Source organism: Oncorhynchus clarkii, chromosome 33 (genome assembly GCF_045791955.1).
Source record: "Oncorhynchus clarkii lewisi isolate Uvic-CL-2024 chromosome 33, UVic_Ocla_1.0, whole genome shotgun sequence".
In the NCBI taxonomy this organism is placed as follows: domain Eukaryota; kingdom Metazoa; phylum Chordata; class Actinopteri; order Salmoniformes; family Salmonidae; genus Oncorhynchus; species Oncorhynchus clarkii.
The window spans coordinates 16,815,182-16,834,327 of record NC_092179.1 but is presented as its reverse complement, the minus strand read 5'-3'; the positions used below and the strand labels follow the sequence as shown (position 1 = coordinate 16,834,327).

Below are 19,146 nucleotides of genomic sequence, written 5' to 3'. Positions count from 1 at the left end.
GATGTATATCAAGAGGTCTGTGTGTGTGTGTGTGTGTGTGTGTGTGTGTGTGTGTGTGTGTGTGTGTGTGTGTGTGTGTGTGTGTGTGTGTGTGTGTGTGTGTGTGTGTGTGCGTGTGTGTTTCTGTGCGTGGAAGGTGATCAGTGTATTAACACACACCAGACATAGCAGATTAAATAGAGCTGTGTATGTGTGTGGACCTGGAGGCACTGAAGCAACATCTGTAGATCAGGCATGTAAGTTACTTGTGTGTGTGTCTCTCTCTCTCTCTCTCTCTCTCTCTCTCTCTGTCTCTCTCTCTCTCTCTCTCTCTCACTCTCTCTCTCACTCTCTCTCTCTCTCTCTCTCTCTCTCTCTCTCTCTCTCTCTCTCTCTCTCTCTCTCTCACTCTCTCTGTCTCTCTCTCTCTACATATTAGGCCTACAGCCCATAGATGCAGTAGAGGATAAATGAGAATGATTGAGTGAGTGGGACAGTTTGTTGCTGTTAGCACCCGGCACAGAGGAGGCTTTCATTCAGATACAGGTTGGCATCCATCGTCATTAGCAACAGCCCTGCTGGCAGCGTTTCGGAATGGATATCTGACCCACTACTGCCATTTCCAGTAGGAGAGAGTAATCACCCCCAGATATCATGGATGAATCCTCATTACTGTTCTGTTCTCTAACACTGTCTCTGCTGCAGTCAGTGTGTGTGTGTGTATTCTGCTGAAAGAGCAGTAATTGCCTGTAGGGAGCAGGAATGAACTGCATTATTAAGAAGCTGCTTTCACAGCCAGGTGACAGGTCACCCATCACACTGAGCTGTACAGGGGCATCTCTTCCCCCTCTCCTACTGAAGGTAAGGTATAATGGTATAATGGACAGTCTGCGGTGGTTCGTTACACTAACAAGCACTCAGCTCTCATCCATTCCCCTGGTGACAGAAACGGATATGATTTTGTCCACAACATGCAGCACAAACAGGAAACGATGCACTGGGTTAGAAACAAAGATACAGGAAGTGGGTTTGTCTGCGGTTGGCTTACCCCCCCACCCGCCCCCCCACCTCCCCTTAGATCAGTGAGGATGATGAAACATAGAACAGAGAAATGTAAGGCTCTCAAATGTATTGTTGTTCACCCACACCCACTGTCATGTTCAATCTCATGTAGTTATTCAGTGGGCTCTTTCATCCAGTAATTAAAGCGTTTGTATTGTCTGGCTGTTGGTTTGTCTGGCTGTTGGTTGTGTGTATAGGGACCTGGCCTTGTAGTTTAGCTGTGACAGTGCACTTGACCCCATTTTGACCCCTACAGAATATAAGCTTTATGGTCATTTATTATGTGAATGCTGTTGTAGTTAACATTATTAGGCCCACTCTCTTGTTGGTTGTTTTTTAAGTTGTAACAATGTGATTGGTTGTTGTTGCTGTTGTTCCAGTGTCATTGGGCATTGCTAACGGTCCTCTCTCTGTTCCTTCTAACAGTCATGCGGAGGAACCAGTTTGCGGCGGACGTGTGCTGTAGGAAAGACTCCCGCAACGCACTGCAGGAACTCTACAACCCCACACAGGTAGAAACCATCTCTCTCTCTCACTCTCTCACTCTCTCTCTCTCCCTCTCTCTCTCTCTCGCTCTCACTTTCTCTCTCCCTCTCTCTCTCTTTCTCTTTCTCTCTCTCTCTCTCTCTCTCTCTCTCTCTCTCTCTCTCTCTCTCTCTCAATTCAATTCAATTCAATTCAAGGGGCTTTATTGGCATGGAAAACATGTGTTAATATTGCCAAAGCAAGTGAGGTAGACAATATACAAAAGTGAAATAAACAATAAACATTAACAGTAAACATTACACATACAGAAATTTCAAAACAATAAAGACATTACAAATGTCATATTATATATATATATATATATATATATACAGTGTTGTAACAATGTACAAGTGGTTAAAGAACACAAGGGAAAATAAATAACCATAAATATGGGTTGTATTTACAGTGGTGTTTGTTCTTCACTGGTTGCCCCTTTCTTGTGGCAACAGGTCACAAATCTTGCTGCTGTGATGGCACACTGTGGAATTTCCCCCAGTAGATATGGGAGTTTAATCTGTGTAATCTGGGGGGAAATATGTATCTCTGATATGGTAATACATTTGGCAGAAGGCTAGAAGGTGCAGCTCAGTTCCCACCTCATTTTGTGGGCAGTGTGCACATAGCCTGTCTTCTCTTGAGAGCCAGGTCTTTCTACGGCGGCCTTTCTCAATAGCAAGGCTATGCTCACTAAGTCTGTACATAGTCAAAGCTTTCCTTAAGTTTGGGTCAGTCACAGTGGACAGGTATTCTGCCACTGTGTACTCTCTGTTTAGGACCAAATAGCATTCTAGTTTGCTCTGTTTTTTTGTTAATTCTTTCCAATGTGTCAAGTAATTATCTTTTTGTTTTCTCATTATTTGGTTGGGTCTAATTGTGCTGCTGTCCTGGGGCTCTGTGGGGTCTGTTTGTGAACAGAGCCCCAGGACCAGCTTGCTTAGGGGACTCTTCTCCAGGTTCATCTCTCTGTAGGTGATGGCTTTGTTATGGAAGGTTTGGGAATCGCTTCCTTTTAGGTGGTTGTAGAATTTAACAGCTCTTTTCTGGATTTTGATAATTAGTGGGTATCGGCTTAATTCTGCTCTGTATGCATTATTTGGTGTTCTACGTTGTACACAGAGGATATTTTTGCAGAATTCTGTATGCAGAGTCTCAATTTGGTGTTTGTCCCATTTTGTGAAGTCTGGTTGGTGAGCGGACCCCAGACCTCACAACCGTAAAGGGCAATGGGCTCTATGACTGATTTAAGTATTTTTTAGCCAGATCCTAATTGGTATGTTGAAATTTATGTTCCTTTTGGTGGCATAAAATGCCCTTCTTGCCTTGTCTCTCAGATCGTTCACAGCTTTGTGGAAGTTACCTGTGGCGCTGATGTTTAGGCCAAGGTATGTATCGTTTTTTGTGTGCTCTTGGGCAACAGTGTCTAGATGGAATTTGTATTTGTGGTCCTGGCGGCTGGACCTTTTTTGGAACACCATTATTTTGGTCTTACTGAGATTTACTGTCAGGGCCCAGGTCGGACAGTATCTGTGCAGAAGATCTAGGTGCTGCTGTAGGCCCTCCTTGGTTGGTGACCGAAGCACCAGATCATCAGCAAACAGTAGACATTTGACTTCATATTCTAGTAGGGTGAGGCCGACTGTGCTGCAGACTGTTCTAGTGCCATCGCCATCGTTGATATATGTTGAAGAGGGTGGGGCTTAAGCTGCATCCCTGTCTCACCCCACGACCCTGTGTGAAGAAATGTGTGTGTTTTTGCCAATTTTAACCGCACACTTGTTGTTTGTGTACATTTTATAATGTCGTATGTTTTACCCCCAACACCACTTTCCATCAATTTGTATAGCAGATCTCTCTCTCTCTCTCTCTCTCTCTCTCTCTCTCACTCACTCTCTCTCTCTCTCTGCTGTTGAATTGAAGTGGATTTAACAAGTGACATCAATAAGGGATCATAGCTTTCACCTGGATTCACCTGGTCAGTCTGTCATGGAAAGAGCAGGTGTTCATAATGTTTTGTATACTCAGTGTATATCTATCATGCACTTTTTCTGTCTCATAAACTCTCCACCCCCCTCTCTTTCTTTCTCTCTCTCTCTCTCTCTCTCTCTCTCTCTCTCTCTCTCTCTCTCTCTCTCTCTCTCTCTCTCTCTCTCATAAACTCCTCTCTCGCTCTCTTTCTGCAAACTATTCATCACAGAACACATTTTAAAAGTATACAAGAAGCCATCAAACTGGTGTTTAACAGCTAAGTTTAGACTGGGTGCACGTGGACATATATAATTTTCCGCCAGAGAGTTTCCCTCACCTCCTCACTCCTGTAAAGTCCCATTGAGATGATATGTATGAGGTCAGAGGTCAGAGATGGGTACTGGAGCTAGTGTAAGCCCCAGTGGGGTGTCTGGTGTCAGGAGTAGCGTTTTGGACGAGGAGCGGACGAGGAGTGGACGAGGAGCGGGGAGTTGTGGGGTTGAGGGAGGGAGTGGTGGGGTGGGGGGTCAGAATGACGTAAGACGTACTGTGCTAATATGTGTACCTTGCAACCCACTACCCAATCATAGAGCGCCTGATTGGTCATGTGACCGCCGATGAGGTACGAGAGGGTAACAAGGTGCCATTGATTGTTGGCTTTATCGGCATGGGAAACATGTGTTAACATTGCCAAAGCAAGTGAGGTAGATAATATATAAAGTGAATATATAAAGTGAAATAAACAATAAAAATGAACAGTAAACATTACACATACAGAGCTCTCAGCAGCTCTCTCTTTCTCTTTCTCCTGCTCTCTCTTTCTCTTTCTCCCGCTCTCTCTGTCTCTCCCTCTCTTGCCCTCTCTCCCTCTCTCGCTCTCTTGCCTTCTCTCTCTCTCTCTCTATCTTGGAAGAGATCCAACAGAGAGAGAGAGAGAGAGAGAGAGAGAGAGAGAGAGAGAGAGAGAGAGAGAGAGAGAGAGAGAGAGAGAGAGAGAGAGAGAGAGAGAGAGAGAGAGAGAGAGAGAGAGAGAGAGAGAGAGAGAGAGCGAGAGAGAGAGAGAGAGAGATGGGAAGAAGATGCAATTAAAACATGGAAAGATAAGGAGAGGGAGGGAGGGAAAGAAAGACTGAGGATGTTGTGAGAGTGAGAGATGAAAATGAATAGAATCTGAGCTGTGTGTATATGTTTGTGTGTGTGTTGTCAGAATTGATGTCAATTGTAAAGTATTTATGTCTGTAATGTCTTTTTCGTGTTTGTCAGAGACTAGCTGTTGCCATTGGCGGTCAAGTGGTTTCTCTCCCCCGGCACCTCAGCCTCTGAGCTGTCAGCTGTCTCTACAGTTTATACCAGGGCATCTTAGTAACCCCAATACCATCTTTACCGTCCGTAACCTTGCCCTATAGGAATAAGCACACACACACACACAAACGCACACATTCACACACGACCACCACATTGCAATGCTCCTCGCATCTCTGCTGCGGCTGCAAGTCACCAGTTATCTGACTGATCAGATGTGCTCCATTGGATTCAGGCCAGGAGACACAGGCCTTCATTCCCGTATGGGTTAATCGTTTCACTTCCTGTATGGTAATACCTTCTTCCCAGGCTGATGAGTACTGCAGAATATATACACTCACAATACTGTCATTACCAACCCAGGGCATACCTGTTAAATGCTGATGCAGAGATCTGGCTGGGATGTTGAGAAGGGAACTGTATGCATGCAGATATCAGTTGCACAGCCCCCTGGCTGGGACATAACTGGGATGAATGAAACTGAGCTATTGTGAGCCGTAATGTGGTGTCAGTGGAGCGGAGGAGAATGATAACACGTGTGCTGTATGTGTAGACAGCAGATAAACCTGTCTGGGTAGTAGCAGAGGAACAGAGAGAGCTGTCTGTATTAACCCTTTAGGCAGCACTAGGAGCTTATATCGTTCTTTGTTTAATATTCTGTGTGTGTGTGTGTGTGATTATGTGTGAGTGTGAGTATGATTCTGTGTGTGTGTGTGATTCTTTGTGTGTGATTCTGTGTGTGTGATTCTGTGTGTGTGTGATTCTGTGTGTGTGATTCTGTGTGTGTGTATGGTTCTGTGTGAGTGCCTCTACCAGTGTGTGTGAATATGTGTGTGTGATGTGTGTGTGTGTGGGTGTGTGGGCCTTCATGTCACTGGTTTAGACAGCTTCATCCTTAAACAGATGCTGTGTTTACCCATCTAAACCCTGCTCTGGTTGGATTCTCAAACCTCCCTTGGCTGGTTTTGGTTCGATGATTGGACGCTGGGCTAAACATGTTGACGACTGAAGAGGCATGTACAGTGCAGCATGGAACAGGATGAGAGAGGCAGATTTGGAGCCTGCGGTTTACATGATGTCGTGGCAGAAGTCTTCTATCCTGTTTTCCTCAATGAGAGAGTGGCCTGTCAGCATAGATGTCCCCCAGCTCCACTTATCCCTCCTCTCTCTCTCTCTCTCTCTCTCTCTCTATCTCTCTCTCTCTCTCTCTCTCTCTCTCTCTCTCTCTCTCTCTCTCTCTTCTCTCTCTCTCTCTCTCTCTCTCTCTCTCTCTCTCTCTCTCTCTCTGCTGTTGAATCACAGCAACGTTGCATCAGACAAATGTGATACCAACCGTCTTTTTCATACCAGTGGTGTGCGTGTGTGTGTGTGTGTTCTCACGGTGGTTGGTGAAAGCAGACAGTGAGAGCTGTATCTATCGTCTGTGAGGGCGAGACTCAACAGGCACAGGGGGGAAAGTCTCTCACCTGAACACAACAAACCACCACCACACCCCAGCCTAGCCTGGCCTGGAGCAGATTACACACATACAAACACATACTGACTGGCTCAACGTTACAGCACTGTTTGGTGTACTCGTACAGTACCTTTGTACAGTGTATGCCTCAGTATGGTAAAAACAGGCGTTGGTCTCTATTCTGTTCTGTAATGCACTTTAATGAGAGTAACTCATCATGGTTTCTCTACATATACAGTATGTATGCTTTCCAACTGCAGCAAAGTTTAGCCAATAGAAATAGACCTGTACATATGTGTTATGCCTCTGTGTTTATATGTGTGTGTGTGTGTGTGTATGTGTGTGTGTGTGTGTGTCAGGAGATGTTGACAGCTCATAGAATCCTATCTCTATAATTATAATTTAGGACTTCCTCTTTCCCTGCCTCTGTGTGCGTCTTACATACATGCACACACTCCAGTACACTTCATCAGTATAGCGTTGTGTATACTCAGTATATTGTTGTGTACACTCAGTATATTGTGTATACTCAGTATACTCAGTATAGCGTTGTATATACTCAGTATATTGTTGTGCTGTGTTACGTGCAGGTATGTAGTGTTATGCTTCACCAGAGCTGTAGATACTATACACCTGTCATGTCTCTGGTAGACTGTAGATACTATACACCTGTCATGTCTCTGGTAGACTGTAGATACTATACACCTGTCATGTCTCTGGTAGACTGTAGATACTATACACCTGTCATGTCTCTGGTAGACTGTAGATACTATACACCTGTCATGTCTCTGGTCCTCTGGTAGACTGTAGATACTATACACCTGTCATGTCTCTGGTAGACTGTAGATACTATACACCTGTCATGTCTCTGGTAGACTGTAGATACTATACACCTGTCATGTCTCTGGTAGACTGTAGATACTATACACCTGTCATGTCTCTGGTAGACTGTAGAGACTATACACCTGTCATGTCTCTGGTCCTCTGGTAGACTGTAGATACTATACACCTGTCATGTCTCTGGTCCTCTGGTAGACTGTAGATACTATACACCTGTCATGTCTCTGGTAGACTGTAGATACTATACACCTGTCATGTCTCTGGTAGACTGTAGATACTATACACCTGTCATGTCTCTGGTAGACTGTAGATACTATACACCTGTCATGTCTCTGGTCCTCTGGTAGACTGTAGATACTATACACCTGTCATGTCTCCGGTAGACTGTAGATACTATACACCTGTCATGTCTCTGGTAGACTGTAGATACTATACACCTGTCATGTCTCTGGTAGACTGTAGATACTATACACCTGTCATGTCTCTGGTAGACTGTAGATACTATACACCTGTCATGTCTCTGGTAGACTGTAGATACTATACACCTGTCATGTCTCTGGTAGACTGTAGATACTATACACCTGTCATGTCTCTGGTAGACTGTAGATACTATACACCTGTCATGTCTCTGGTCCTCTGGTAGACTGTAGATACTATACACCTGTCATGTCTCTGGTAGACTGTAGATACTATACACCTGTCATGTCTCTGGTAGACTGTAGATACTATACACCTGTCATGTCTCTGGTCCTCTGGTAGACTGTAGATACTATACACCTGTCATGTCTCTGGTCCTCTGGTAGACTGTAGATACTATACACCTGTCATGTCTCTGGTAGACTGTAGATACTATACACCTGTCATGTCTCTGGTAGACTGTAGATACTATACACCTGTCATGTCTCTGGTAGACTGTAGATACTATACACCTGTCATGTCTCTGGTAGACTGTAGATACTATACACCTGTCATGTCTCTGGTAGACTGTAGATACTATACACCTGTCATGTCTCTGGTCCTCTGGTAGACTGTAGATACTATACACCTGTCATGTCTCTGGTAGACTGTAGATACTATACACCTGTCATGTCTCCGGTAGACTGTAGATACTATACACCTGTCATGTCTCTGGTCCTCTGGTAGACTGTAGATACTATACACCTGTCATGTCTCTGGTAGACTGTAGATACTATACACCTGTCATGTCTCTGGTAGACTGTAGATACTATACACCTGTCATGTCTCTGGTAGACTGTAGATACTATACACCTGTCATGTCTCCGGTAGACTGTAGATACTATACACCTGTCATGTCTCTGGTAGACTGTAGATACTATACACCTGTCATGTCTCTGGTAGACTGTAGATACTATACACCTGTCATGTCTCCGGTAGACTGTAGATACTATACACCTGTCATGTCTCTGGTAGACTGTAGATACTATACACCTGTCATGTCTCTGGTAGACTGTAGATACTATACACCTGTCATGTCTCTGGTAGACTGTAGATACTATACACCTGTCATGTCTCTGGTAGACTGTAGATACTATACACCTGTCATGTCTCCGGTAGACTGTAGATACTATACACCTGTCATGTCTCTGGTAGACTGTAGATACTATACACCTGTCATGTCTCTGGTACTTTGGTAGACTGGAAGCAGTGGGAAAATACTGGGTTTATTTTTACAGGAGCTCCCTCTCAATTTCTCTCTCTCTCTCACTTTCATTCTCCCTTTCATTCTCTCTGGTTCTCTTTCCCATGAGAACCTGTCTCTATTCTCTGGTTACAGGTATTTAGTGTCAGTGGGGCAGGGAGAGATGGGATAGTGGGGGTATTAGATATCCTACACTCCACTTATCTAAATCGGCCATCTCAGGGTGTGGTCTCAGTGTGACCTCACTTAGTCCTTTTGTGTATGTGTGTGTGTGCTGGCCGGTCACATGCAGTGGAAACTTCCTGTGTTGTGCTGCTGGCATAAACATTGCTCCCTTTCACCAGGGCACCCTCTCCCTATCCTCCCCTCTCTCTCTCTCCAATCACTCTCCTCTCTTCAATCACTCTCTCCAATCACTCTCCTCCCCTCTCCCTCTCTCCAATCACTCTCCTCTCTGTTTCCCTCTCTCCAATCACTCTCCTCCCCTCTCCCTCTCTCCAATCACTCTCCTCTCTTCAATCCCTCTCTCCAATCACTCTCCTCCCCTCTCCCTCTCTCCTTTCCCTCTCCTCTCTTCTTCCCTCTCTGCAATCACTCTCCTCCCCTCTAACTCTCTGCAATCACTCTCCTCTCTTCTTCCCTCTCTCCTCTCTCTCTCCTCTCTTCTTCCCTCTCTCCAATAACTCTCCTCCCCTCTCCCTCTCTCCAATCACTCTCCTCCCCTCTCCCTCTCTCCTCTCCCTCTCCTCTCTTCTTCCCTCTCGCCAATCACTCTCCTCCCCTCTCCCTTTCTCCAATCACTCTCCTCTCTTCTTCCCTCTCTCCTCTCTTCTTCCCTCTCTCCAATCACTCTCCTCCCCTCTCCCTCTCTCCAATCACTCTCCTCCCCTCTCCCTCTCTACTCTCACTCTCCTCTTTTCTTCCCACTCTCCCATCTTTTTCTCTCTGTCCTCTCATGGGATTTCACTGACCTGGAGCCTTGTTACACTGTTTCTCTGTAAGAGGGTTTCAGGCAGCTCTCTGTCTGGTCTTGCTCCTCATAAATGGCATCATGGAAAATTCATACTGCCTGGTCTGCCCTCTGTGGAAAATAAGATTTTACCCCATAAAACAGTAACCTTGTCAGGGTTTATAGTGTGTGTGGCCACAGAGCAGAGTTCATGTCAGGTGGTTCCTGGTTCTATAATACAGAGAGAGAGGGAGGAGAGGAGGGGGAGTTACAGGTGAGATGAGTATGAGGAAGAGAGGTTACTTCTTCCTGCACAATGTATTGTGTTTTCTCCTGCCTGTCTGATGATGTGAGCTGGTGCTGTAGAATCAGGTGTCTCCTAATGTGAGCGATGCCCCTGCAACGGAGCGATGCCCCTGCAACGGTGTGTGTGTGTGTGTGTGTGTGTGTGTGTGTGTGTGTGTGTGTGTGTGTGTGTGTGTGTGTGTGTGTGTGTGTGTGTGTATGTTGTATGTGTTTGATTGGTACACTGTCAGCTGAATGCCTGTGTGGCCTGTGAATGCCAGGCTGTGAGAGACAGACTGCCACAAGTCCTCTACACGTGTGTGTGTGTGTGTGTGTGTGTGTGTGTGTGTGTGTGTGTGTGTGTGTGTGTGTGTGTGTGTGTGTTAGGAGGGGGTACGTTATTGGAAATGGAAGACATTTTGGAAGAGCACATTACAGTATATCCCATTCTCTCTCTCCCTCATCTCTCTCCATATTTGAACTGGTTATGTAAGGCGGATTGATAACTGTATTTCATCCTAGTCTACAGTCTACAATACACTCCTCACAGCTCCTCCTTTTCCTGCCAGTGCTCAAGAGATCCTGTAGCTTAAACTCTGTTCTCTGGATGGCAGCAACATCAGCTTGTTGTCCTCTTCATTTCCATTGACCCTCTTTATAGAAAATGAAGACTAGTGATTCATAGTGTCATACATTGACCGCTATTCTTGAAGGAATACAGGAGTTGAAGCTGTGGTGACTTAATGGGTAACAATATTAAAATGATAGGTATGAACTAATCAGATACAGACAACAGCCATGTAAAGGGTTAACTCTTATCCAGGAAGTGAAAAGCACACAGCAGTATCAGTTGGGGAGGAGCCTCCCAACATGACTTTGCTGAAGCGAAACTGAAGTAGAGAGACATACAGACTATTTTGGATAGGACAGGGAACAAACTTTATAAACAGCTAGACGCTGAAACTCCTATATCTGTGGCACCACAAACAGAAAGAACATTATCCACAAACGAATGCAGGTGAATAGAAATCATTATGGACAGTTAATATATGCTTTACCATGTGTGTCTTCTATTTTCCTTTTATCTACAGTATGTTCAACTATTCATACTTACAGGACTTGTATCTATATTGTTACAGCATCTATGATTGGTTAATGTTGTCCTAAACTGAATTCTAGAAAATGCTTTATGGTTTCACCTTTGGTCTCTGTCTAGATATGACCACCTCCAGCAGTCTCCTGTCTGAAGAGCAGTTCCTGTGCTCTGTCTGTCTGGATGTGTTCACTGAGCCAGTCTCTATTCCATGTGGACACAACTTCTGCAAGGCCTGTATCAGGGGATACTGGGATACCAGTGACCTGTGCCAGTGTCCAATGTGTAAAAAAAACTTTGATAAGAGACCAGATCTGTTTGTCAATACTTTCATTTCTGAGATGGCTGCTCAGTTCAGGCAGACAGTTGAAGTGAAAGCTACCAGCAGCCCAGACCAATGCCCTGACATAATTGTAGAAGTGTCCTGTGACATCTGTACTGGGATGAAGCTCAAGGCCCTGAAGTCCTGTCTGGTGTGTCAGACCTCTTACTGTGAAACTCACCTGGAGCCTCATCAGAGAGTCCCAGCCTTGAAGAGACACAAGCTGATCAACCCTGTGGAGAACCTGGAAGACAGGATGTGTAAGAAGCACGACAGACTCCTGGAGCTGTTCTGTAGGACTGACCAGACATGTGTGTGTCAATTCTGTACTGAGACAGCCCACAAGACTCATGACACTGTCCCTCTAGAGGAAGAGTATGGAGAGAGGAAGGCTGAACTGGGGAAGACTGAGACAGAAGTGCAGCAGATGATCCAGGAGAGACTGAAGAAGGTTCAGGAGATCAAACATTCAGTAGATCTGAGTCAGAAAGATGCAGAGAGGGAGATATCAGACAGTGTACAGGTCTTCACTGCTCTGGTTCGCTCCATTGAGAGAAGCCAGACTGAGCTCATTGAGGTGATTGAAGAGAAGCAGAAAGCAGCAGAGAGGCAGGCTGAAGGGCTCATTAAAGACCTGGAGCAGGAAATCACTGAGCTACAGAGGAGAAGCACTGAGCTGGAGCAGCTCTCACACACTGAGGACCACCTCCACTTCCTACAGAGCTGTCCATCCCTCTGCAACCCTCCACCCACTAAGGACTGGTCTAGAATCAGTGTTGACAGTGATATGTGTGTGGGGACTATGAGGAGAGCTGTGTCTCAGCTGGAGGAGACCATTTTGAGTGAAGTGAAGATGTTGTGTGATGCTGAGTTGAAGAAGATTCAGCAGTATGCAGTAGATGTGACTCTGGACCCTGATACAGCACATCGTGGTCTCATCATGTCTGAGGATGGGAAACAGGTGAAACATGGAGATACAAAACAACATCTCCCAGACAAGCCAGTTAGGTTTTCCACCTGTCTCTGTATCTTGGGAAAGGAGGGCTTGTCCTCAGGTAGATTATACTTTGAGGTGATGGTCAAGGGGAAAACTAACTGGGAGTTAGGAGTGGCCAGAGAGTCCATTAACAGGAAGGGGAAGATCACACTGAGCCCTAAGAATGGATACTGGACTGTCTGGCTGAGGAAAGGAGAATACATGGCTCTTTCTAGCCCCAGTAACCTGCTCTCCCTGAGAGAGAAGCCCCAGAAGGTGGGGGTGTTTGTGGATTATGAGGAGGGTCAGGTCTCCTTTTATGATGTGGAGGCCAGGTCTCATATCTACTCTTTCACTGGCTGCACCTTCACTGAGAAACTATATCCATTCTTCAGCCCCCATGTTAATGATGGTGGTAAAAACTCTGCCCCTCTGATCATCTCTCCTGTCAATCAGACAGAATGACTTTTTGAAAATCTACAAAGATATGTACATTTAATCTGTGGTCCTACATCAGAGAGAACATTTCACTGTAATGTTAATACCGACGTGGTTGTTGTTTGTTATCAACAGCATCATGTCAGTCTGTTAGACATGATGAGTAGCCTACGGTATGCAGCATCATATCAGTCTGTTAGACATGAGGAGTAGCCTACGGTATGCAGCATCATATCAGTCTGTTAGACATGAGGAGTAGCCTACGGTATGCAGCATCATATCAGTCTGTTAGACATGATGAGTAGCCTACGGTATGCAGCATCATATCAGTCTGTTAGACATGATGAGTAGCCTACGGTATGCAGCATCATATCAGTCTGTTAGACATGATGAGTAGCCTACGGTATGCAGCATCATATCAGTCTGTTAGACATGATGAGTAGCCTACGGTATGCAGCATCATATCAGTCTGTTAGACATGATGAGTAGCCTACGGTATGCAGCATCATATCAGTCTGTTAGACATGATGAGTAGCCTACGGTATGCAGCATCAGATCAGTCTGTTAGACATGATGAGTAGCCTACGGTATGCAGCATCATATCAGTCTGTTAGACATGATGAGTAGCCTACGGTATGCAGCATCATATCAGTCTGTTAGACATGAGGAGTAGCCTACGGTATGCAGCATCATATCAGTCTGTTAGACATGAGGAGTAGCCTACGGTATGCAGCATCATATCAGTCTGTTAGACATGATGAGTAGCCTACGGTATGCAGCATCATATCAGTCTGTTAGACATGAGGAGTAGCCTACGGTATGCAGCATCATATCAGTCTGTTAGACATGAGGAGTAGCCTACGGTATGCAGCATCATATCAGTCTGTTAGACATGATGAGTAGCCTACGGTATGCAGCATCATATCAGTCTGTTAGACATGAGGAGTAGCCTACGGTATGCAGCATCATATCAGTCTGTTAGACATGATGAGTAGCCTACGGTATGCAGCATCATATCAGTCTGTTAGACATGAGGAGTAGCCTACGGTATGCAGCATCATATCAGTCTGTTAGACATGAGGAGTAGCCTACGGTATGCAGCAGCATTGTAAGATATTAAAACATCTCTCCAGGCTCATAACAAGGTATGATTCATATCTGAGAGTTACATTTCTGGGGAAGTTCTGATCGTGAGATAATATAAGCAATTTGTTTGTTATTTAGCTCATGTATTGTTTGCACTGTATATCTCTGATCCACCTATAATAAACTGGGATGTGCATGGAGTCACATTCAGGACTTTATGAAACTAAAATCCAGTTGAATATTGACAATTTGCTTTATTTCTACTAGTCCTGCTGTCCCAGATGTTTACAATAGTGACGGCAGTTGACATCAGTTTGGAATAGTGGAGGTAAGCTGAGGTGTCTGATGTTGATATCATATGGAAATGGTCTGTTTACAGGGTTTTGTTGTCTCGTCACCGCAATTATCAAAGATCCATTTTCATGCTTTACAAATAGTCACCTGTTATGTCTGTCTGCACATTCATTGTGAATAGAGTAAGATAATACGTGAGGGAATGAATGAAGAGGAATGAAAGAGAGACAGAGAAATATGACAGGACATCTGATTGTTGACATCAAACCCATGCTATGCCATCAATCCAAACTCTAAACAGATGTAAATAAGCACCTGAGAGAGAAGGAGTTCAGCCATGTAAAGGGTTAAAGGGCAATTCTGCCACTTTTCAACCTCCTATTCATCCTATCCAGCACCAAACCAGTGTCTACGTAATATTATGTGAAACGGTGTGTTAGATGGAGTGGTTGGTTAAAAATATGAGAAGAAAGTTCCTAAAAAAAATGTTTCTCTGTAGGATTAAACGTTTTTAAAAACCTGTAAAACCTGCAATGAGTTTCTAGTCTGTGCCTGTGTTGTCTGGTCAGAGACAGTGGATGGAGACTTCCTGTGTTGTGCTGCTGCCATAGACATTGCTCCCTTTCAACAGAGCACCCTGTCCCTCTCCTCCCTCTCTACTCTCACTCTCCTCTTTTCTTCCCTCTCTCCCATATTTTCTCTCTACCCTCTCATTTCACTGACCTGGAGCCTTGTTACACTGTTTCTCTGTAAGAGGGTTTCAGGCAGCTCTCTGTCTGGTCTTGCTCCTCATAAATGGCATCATGGAAAATTCATACTGCCTGGTCTGCCCTCTGTGGAAAATAAGATTTTACCCCATAAAACAGTAACCTTGTCAGGGTTTATAGTGTGTGTGGCCACAGAGCAGAGTTCATGTCAGGTGGTTCCTGGTTCTATAATACAGAGAGAGAGGGAGGAGAGGAGGGGGAGTTACAGGTGAGATGAGTATGAGGAAGAGAGGTTACTTCTTCCTGCACAATGTATTGTGTTTTCTCCTGGCTGTCTGATGATGTGAGCTGGTGCTGTAGAATCAGGTGTCTCCTAATGTGAGCGATGCCCCTGCAACGGAGCGGTGCCCCTGCAACGGAGCGATGCCCCTGCAACGGAGAGATGCCCCTGCAACGGTGTGTGTGTGTGTGTGTGTGTGTGTGTATGTTGTATGTGTTTGATTGGTACACTGTCAGCTGAATGCCTGTGTGGCCTGTGAATGCCAGGCTGTGAGAGACAGACTGCCACAAGTCCTCTACACGGTGTGTGTGTGTGTGTGTGTGTGTGTGTGTGTGTGTGTGTGTGTGTTAGGAGGGGGTACGTTATTGGAAATGGAAGACATTTTGGAAGAGCACATTACAGTATATCCCATTCTCTCTCTCCCTCATCTCTCTCCATATTTGAACTGGTTATGTAAGGCGGATTGATAACTGTATTTCATCCTAGTCTACAGTCTACAATACACTCCTCACAGCTTCTCCTTTTCCTGCCAGTGCTCAAGAGATCCTGTAGCTTAAACTCTGTTCTCTGGATGGCAGCAACATCAGCTTGTTGTCCTCTTCATTTCCATTGACCCTATTTATAGAAAATGAAGACTAGTGATTCATAGTGTCATACATTGACCGCTATTCTTGAAGGAATACAGGAGTTGAAGCTGTGGTGACTTAATGGGTAACAATATTAAAATAATAGGTATGAACTAATCAGATACAGACAACAGCCATGTAAAGGGTTAACTCTTATCCAGGAAGTGAAAAGCACACAGCAGTATCAGTTGGGGAGGAGCCTCCCAACATGACTTTGCTGAAGCGAAACTGAAGTAGAGAGACATACAGACTATTTTGGATAGGACAGGGAACAAACTTTATAAACAGCTAGACGCTGAAACTCCTATATCTGTGGCACCACAAACAGAAAGAACATTATCCACAAACGAATGCAGGTGAATAGAAATCATTATGGACAGTTAATATATGCTTTACCATGTGTGTCTTCTATTTTCCTTTTATCTACAGTATGTTCAACTATTCATACTTAAAGGACTTGTATCTATATTGTTACAGCATCTATGATTGGTTAATGTTGTCCTAAACTGAATTCTAGAAAATGCTTTATGGTTTCACCTTTGGTCTCTGTCTAGATATGACCACCTCCAGCAGTCTCCTGTCTGAAGAGCAGTTCCTGTGCTCTGTCTGTCTGGATGTGTTCACTGAGCCAGTCTCTATTCCATGTGGACACAACTTCTGCAAGGCCTGTATCAGGGGATACTGGGATACCAGTGACCTGTGCCAGTGTCCAATGTGTAAAAAAAACTTTGATAAGAGACCAGATCTGTTTGTCAATACTTTCATTTCTGAGATGGCTGCTCAGTTCAGGCAGACAGTTGAAGTGAAAGCTACCAGCAGCCCAGACCAATGCCCTGACATAATTGTAGAAGTGTCCTGTGACATCTGCACTGGGATGAAGCTCAAGGCCCTGAAGTCCTGTCTGGTGTGTCAGACCTCTTACTGTGAAACTCACCTGGAGCCTCATCAGAGAGTCCCAGCCTTGAAGAGACACAAGCTGATCAACCCTGTGGAGAACCTGGAAGACAGGATGTGTAAGAAGCACGACAGACCTCTAGAGCTGTTCTGTAGGAGTGACCAGACTTGTGTGTGTCAATTCTGTACTGAGACAGCCCACAAGACTCATGACACTGTCCCTCTAGAGGAAGCGTATGGAGAGAGGAAGGCTCAACTGGGGAAGACTGAGACAGAAGTGCAGCAGATGATCCAGGAGAGACTGAAGAAGGTTCAGGAGATCAAACATTCAGTAGATCTGAGTCAGAAAGATGCAGAGAGGGAGATATCAGACAGTGTGCAGGTCTTCACTGCTCTGGTTCGCTCCATTGAGAGAAGCCAGACTGAGCTCATTGAGGTGATTGAGGAGAAGCGGAAAGCAGCAGAGAGGCAGGCTGAAGGGCTCATTAAAGATCTGGAGCAGGAAATCACTGAGCTACAGAGGAGAAGCACTGAGCTGGAGCAGCTCTCACACACTGAGGACCACCTCCACCTCCTACAGAGCTGTCCATCCCTCTGCACCCCTCCACCCACCAAGGACTGGTCTAGAATCAGTGTTCACAGTGATATGTGTGTGGGGACTGTGAGGAGAGCAGTGTCTCAGCTGGAGGAGACCATTTTGAGTGAAGTGAAGATGTTGTGTGATGCTGAGTTGAAGAAGATTCAGCAGTATGCAGTAGATGTGACTCTGGACCCTGATACAGCACATCGTGGTCTCATCATGTCTGAGGATGGGAAACAGGTGAAACATGGAGATACAAAACAACATCTCCCAGACAAGCCAGTTAGGTTTTCCACCTGTCTCTGTATCTTGGGAAAGGAGGGCTTGTCCTCAGGTAGATTATACTTTGAGGTGATGGTCAAGGGGAAAACTAACTGGGAGTTAGGAGTGGCCAGAGAGTCCATTAACAGGAAGGGGAAGATCACACTGAGCCCTAAGAATGGATACTGGACTGTCTGGCTGAGGAAAGGAGAATACATGGCTCTTTCTAGCCCCAGTAACCTGCTCTCCCTGAGAGAGAAGCCCCAGAAGGTGGGGGTGTTTGTGGATTACGAGGAAGGTCAGGTCTCCTTTTATGATGTGGAGGCCAGGTCTCATATTTACTCTTTCACTGGCTGTACCTTCACTGAGAAACTATATCCATACTTCAGCCCCCATGTTAATGATGGTGGTAAAAACTCTGCCCCTCTGATCATCTCTCCTGTCAATCAGACAGAATGACTTTTTGAAAATCTACAAAGATATGTACATTTAATCTGTGGTCCTACATCAGAGAGAACATTTCACTGTAATATTAATACCGACGTGGTTGTTGTTTGTTATCAACAGCATCATATCAGTCTGTTAGACATGAGGAGTAGCCTACGGTATGCAGCATCATATCAGTCTGTTAGACATGAGGAGTAGCCTACGGTATGCAGCAGCATTGTAAGATATTAAAACATCTCTCCAGGCTCATAACAAGGTATGATTCATATCTGAGAGTTACATTTCTGGGGAAGTTCTGATCGTGAGATAATATAAGCAATTTGTTTGTTATTTAGCTCATGTATTGTTTGCACTGTATATCTCTGATCCACCTATAATAAACTGGGATGTGCATGGAGTCACATTCAGGACTTTATGAAACTAAAATCCAGTTGAATATTGACAATTTGCTTTATTTCTACTAGTCCTGCTGTCCCAGATGTTTACAATAGTGACGGCTATGACATCAGTTTGGAATAGTGGAGGTAAGCTGAGGTGTCTGATGTTGATATCATATGGAAATGGTCTGTTTACAGGGTTTTGTTGTCTCGTCACCGCAATTATCAAAGATCCATTTTCATGCTTTACAAATAGTCACCTGTTATGTCTGTCTGCACATTCATTGTGAATAGAGTAAGATAATTCGTGAGGGAATGAATGAAGAGGAATGAAAGAGAGACAGAGAAATATGACAGGACATCTGATTGTTGACATCAAACCCATGCTATGCCATCAATCCAAACTCTAAACAGATGTAAATAAGCACCTGAGAGAGAAGGAGTTCAGCCATGTAAAAGGTTAAAGGGCAATTTTCCACTTTTCATCCTCCTATTCATCCTATCCAGCACCAAACCAGTGTCTACGTAATATTATGTGAAAACGGTGTGTTCGATGGAGTGGTTGGTTAAAAATATGAGAAGAAAGTTCCTAAAAAAAATGTTTCTCTGTAGGATTAAACGTTTTTAAAAACCTGTAAAACCTGCAATGAGTTTCTAGTCTGTGCCTGTGTTGTCTGGTCAGAGACAGTGGATGGAGACTTCCTGTGTTGTGCTGCTGCCATAGACATTGCTCCCTTTC

General features: G+C 44.7%; 3 protein-coding genes and 1 pseudogene across 4 annotated transcripts in view; 3 read left to right on the top strand and 1 right to left on the bottom strand.

The window, feature by feature from the left end:
• Positions 1-19,146, bottom strand: part of LOC139393279 (E3 ubiquitin-protein ligase TRIM39-like) — a 112,591-nt pseudogene that overhangs the window by 55,577 nt on the left and 37,868 nt on the right.
• LOC139393282 (carbohydrate sulfotransferase 11) overlaps positions 1-19,146 on the top strand; it is a 70,109-nt gene that overhangs the window by 35,982 nt on the left and 14,981 nt on the right. For both annotated transcript variants that reach the window (XM_071141803.1, XM_071141804.1), the window contains exon 2: positions 1,468-1,553. In XM_071141803.1, the coding sequence (XP_070997904.1) occupies positions 1,468-1,553 (86 nt within the window). The remainder of the gene's footprint in view (positions 1-1,467; positions 1,554-19,146) is intronic.
• Positions 10,936-14,762, top strand: LOC139393278 (E3 ubiquitin-protein ligase TRIM39-like). The gene is made up of 2 exons (XM_071141798.1): positions 10,936-11,044; positions 11,243-14,762. The coding sequence occupies exon 2, from the start codon at positions 11,245-11,247 to the stop codon at positions 12,880-12,882; it is 1,638 nt and encodes a 545-aa protein (XP_070997899.1). The 5' UTR covers positions 10,936-11,044; positions 11,243-11,244; the 3' UTR covers positions 12,883-14,762.
• On the top strand, positions 16,065-19,047 carry LOC139393277 (E3 ubiquitin-protein ligase TRIM39-like). Its single transcript, XM_071141796.1, has 2 exons — positions 16,065-16,204; positions 16,403-19,047. The coding sequence occupies exon 2, from the start codon at positions 16,405-16,407 to the stop codon at positions 18,040-18,042; it is 1,638 nt and encodes a 545-aa protein (XP_070997897.1). The 5' UTR covers positions 16,065-16,204; positions 16,403-16,404; the 3' UTR covers positions 18,043-19,047.